Source organism: Camellia sinensis, chromosome 7 (genome assembly GCF_055761805.1).
Source record: "Camellia sinensis isolate YWXY chromosome 7, ASM5576180v1, whole genome shotgun sequence".
Taxonomy (NCBI): domain Eukaryota; kingdom Viridiplantae; phylum Streptophyta; class Magnoliopsida; order Ericales; family Theaceae; genus Camellia; species Camellia sinensis.
The window spans coordinates 156,215,589-156,219,209 of record NC_138967.1 but is presented as its reverse complement, the minus strand read 5'-3'; the positions used below and the strand labels follow the sequence as shown (position 1 = coordinate 156,219,209).

Here is a 3,621-nt window from a genome sequence, read left to right as displayed (position 1 = left end):
GAGGTTCTATGATATGTGCTTATGTATATCCGGCATGGGACATTATAATTGGTGATATGACATTGTATGTTGATTTGTTGCCTTTGAACATTGATCATTTTGATTGTATATTAGGCATGGATTGGTTGATGAACTATTGTGCCACTATTGATTGTGTGAATAAAACCGTCAAGTTTATACCACTTGGTTTGCCTGAGTTTGTTTTTACTGGAAATGGGGTGGTTTCTCCGCCATACTTGATTTCATTTATGAAAGCCAAGAAATTGTTAAGAACAAGGTGTCAGGGCTACTTGTGTTGTGTGTTGATTGAGTTTTCCAATAATGCTGATGTGGAAACGATTCCTATGGTTTGTGAATTTTCTAATGTATTTCCTACTGACCTACTTGGGGAGTTAATTGATAAGGAAATTGAGTTTACTATTGATGTAGAACCCGGGATATAACCAATTTCTAAAACCCCTTATAGAATGTCAACTTCCAAACTGAAAGAGTTGAAAGTCTAACTCCAAGAACTCTTACACAAGAAATTCATCCATCCGATCACCTCACCTTAGGGAGCTCCAGTGCTGTTTGTCAAAAAGAAAGACGGGTCTTTGAGGCTATGTATTGACTATCGTGAGTTGAACAAAGTAACCATGAAGAACAAATATCCATTGCCCCGAATAGATGATCTATTTGACCAACTTCAGGGACCACAAGTGTTCTCCAATAGAGACCTTAGATCCGGGTATCACCAGTTAAAGGTCAAAGCAAAAGATGTAGAGAAAACTGCATTCAAAACTAGATGCGGACAATATGAATTTTTGGTAATGCCATTCGGAGTAACTAATGCACCCGCAACATTCATGGACTTAATGAATAGAGTGTTCAAACAATTCCTTGATGAGTTTATTGTTGTGTTCATCAATGATATATTGATTTATTCTAAAAGTAGGGAAGAACATGAAAATCATCGGAGAATTGCTTTACAGGTCCTAAGAGAAAAGAAGTTATATGCAAAATTTTCCAAATGTGAATTTTGGCTTAACAATGTGGCATTTTTGGGGCATGTAATCAACAAGGATGGTATCTCTGTTGACCCATAGAAAATTGAAGCTATTGTGGAGCCTAGACCAACAAATGTGTCAGAAGTTACGAGTTTTCTGGGACTTGCTGGCTACTACAAAAGATTTGTGAAAGATTTCTCGAAACTTGCTATGCCATTGACACAATTGACACAGAAAAATGTACCATTTGACTGGAATGATCAACAGAAGTCAGCTTTTCAAGAATTGAAAACTAGACTGGTAACTACACCAACTATGACCTTGCCTAACGGAACTGATGGGTTTCAGATTTACAGTGATCCCTCCTATAAAGGTTTGGGCTGTGTGTTGATGCAAAATGGGAAGGTAATTGCTCAAGCCTCTCGGCAACTTCGTCCTCATGAAAAGAATTACCCGACTCACGATCTTAAACTGGCAACAGTGGTGTTCGCTTTGAAAATTTAGCGTCATTATCTGTATGGAGTAACTTGTGAGGTATATACAGATCATAAAAGCTTAAAAAATTTCTTCACCTAAAAAGAATTGAACATAAGATAGAGGCGATGGCTCGAACTAATTAAAGACTATGACTTGCAAATTATGTACCATCCGGGAAAAGAAAATACAATGGTAGACGCTTTGAGTCGAAAATTAGTTGGAACCTTGTCATGTTTGTTTACTAATCAGAAAGAATTAATAGCTGACTTGGAGAAGAATAAAATTGAGATAGCCCTGCATGAACAAAGCGGGATTCTAGCCGCCATCTCTGCCCAGCCTGCTATCATAGGAGAAATTAAAAAGAAACAACATGAAGATGAGTTTTTGAAGAAAATTATTGATAAGATTGACTCAAAACCAAGGCTGGGATTTGTGTTTAAGAATAATGTGTTGAAATTCCATAATAGACTTTGTGTACCAGATTGTTCTGACTTGACAAAACATGTTATGACCGAAGCACACAATTCTAAATTCGCTACGCATCCGGGGAATACGAAGATGTACCATGGTTTGAAACAAAATTTATGCTGGCCTGGAATGAAGAAAAGCATTGCTGACTTTGTGGCTAGATACTTACATTGCCAACAAGTTAAAGCTTAACATCAACAACCTGCTGGATTACTTCAACCGCTTCCAATACTGGAATGGAAGTGGGAGCATATTATTATGGATTTCATTATCAAACTACCTCACTCTTCTCGAGGTATGGATTCTATTTGGGTCATTGTTGATCGTTTAACTAAATCTTCTCACTTTTTACCTGTCAAATCTTTGTATAATGCGGATAAGTTGGCTAATTTGTATGCCAATGAGATTGTAAAATTGCATGGAGTTCCAGTGTCCATAGTATTTGACAGAGATCCTAAGTTTACTTCGAGATTCTGGCAGAGTTTGCAACAAGCTTTGAGGCTGAGCTGAGATTAAGCAGTGCTTATCACTAACAGACAGATGGCCAATCTGAATGGACCATTCAAACATTGGAGGACATGTTATGGATGTGTGTGTTAGACTTTCAAGGCAATTGGAAGACCTACTTACCATTGGCCGAATTTGTGTATAATAATAGCTACCATTCGAGTATCGGGAGTAGGAAATTTCATTCTTTGATCTATGGGGCTAAAATAGGTGACAAACCTTTGTTGGGACTGGAACTTGTCCAAAAAACAACGGAAAATATGAAATTGATTCGACAAAGATTGAAAACTACACAAAATCGTCAAATGAGTTATGCGGATGTCCGAAGAAGAGATAGGGAATATGAAGTCGGGGATCACGCGTTTATCAAAGTAACACCGATGAAAGGCCAGACGCGGTTCAGAGTGAAAGGAAAATTAGCACCGAGATATGTTGGACCATACGAAGTCCTTGAGAATATCAATCCAGTGACGTATCGGGTAGCCTTACTGCTGGTCATGGAACATATGCATAATGTTTTCCACGTCTCCATGCTTCGGGACTATCTACAAGATCCGTTACATGTCATTGAACCAACACATGTGCTTTTGAAAGATGACTACACCTATGAGGAGAGGCCAATTCAGATTGTGAATTAAAGAGTCAAAAGATTGAGAAACAAGGAAATTTCGTTAGTAAAAGTGGATTGGCAGAACCATGGAGGGACTTATGCAACCTGGGAGACAGATGAAGATGCGATGAAAAAGATACCCTGATCTGTTTCCTTTGGACCTGGTATTCTTCCAAAATGAAAGTAATTCAAGTTTGGAGGACCAAACTCTTTAAGGGTGGAAGATTGTAACAACCCCGACCTATGATTACCTGCTAAACCATGATTGATCATAAGTAATTATGCTTAATGAGTAATTAAGATGAAATTCTGAATTAATTGCGCGTGTGTTGAATTATTTGTGTTTCTATCTATTCATAGCAGGAATATCTATGTGTATTTCCATTTTGTTTTACCGATTGAAGGCCTTATCGGTATCCGATTGTGAAATTGACTTGATATATGTGTTATTCAGAATTTTTGAGAAATTATGGTTGGTTTAATTGAAATTCGATTCGGAATGAATTAATTTGAATTCAATCATGTGGATTAGTGAACTTAAGCCTAGCTTAATTAGATGCCACTAACCAAGCC

General features: G+C 37.6%; 1 protein-coding gene across 1 annotated transcript; it reads left to right on the top strand.

The window, feature by feature from the left end:
* The first annotated feature begins 2,743 nt into the window (after positions 1-2,743).
* LOC145796230 (uncharacterized) lies at positions 2,744-3,076 on the top strand. The gene has a single exon (XM_082881281.1). The coding sequence runs from the start codon at positions 2,744-2,746 to the stop codon at positions 3,074-3,076; it is 333 nt and encodes a 110-aa protein (XP_082737407.1).
* The last annotated feature ends 545 nt before the right edge of the window (positions 3,077-3,621 follow it).

What these genes read in the sequence shown, in the direction of transcription:
- LOC145796230 (XM_082881281.1), top strand. Translation starts at nt 2,744, where the DNA reads ATGAGTTATGCGGATGTCCGAAGAAGAGATAGGGAATATGAAGTCGGG.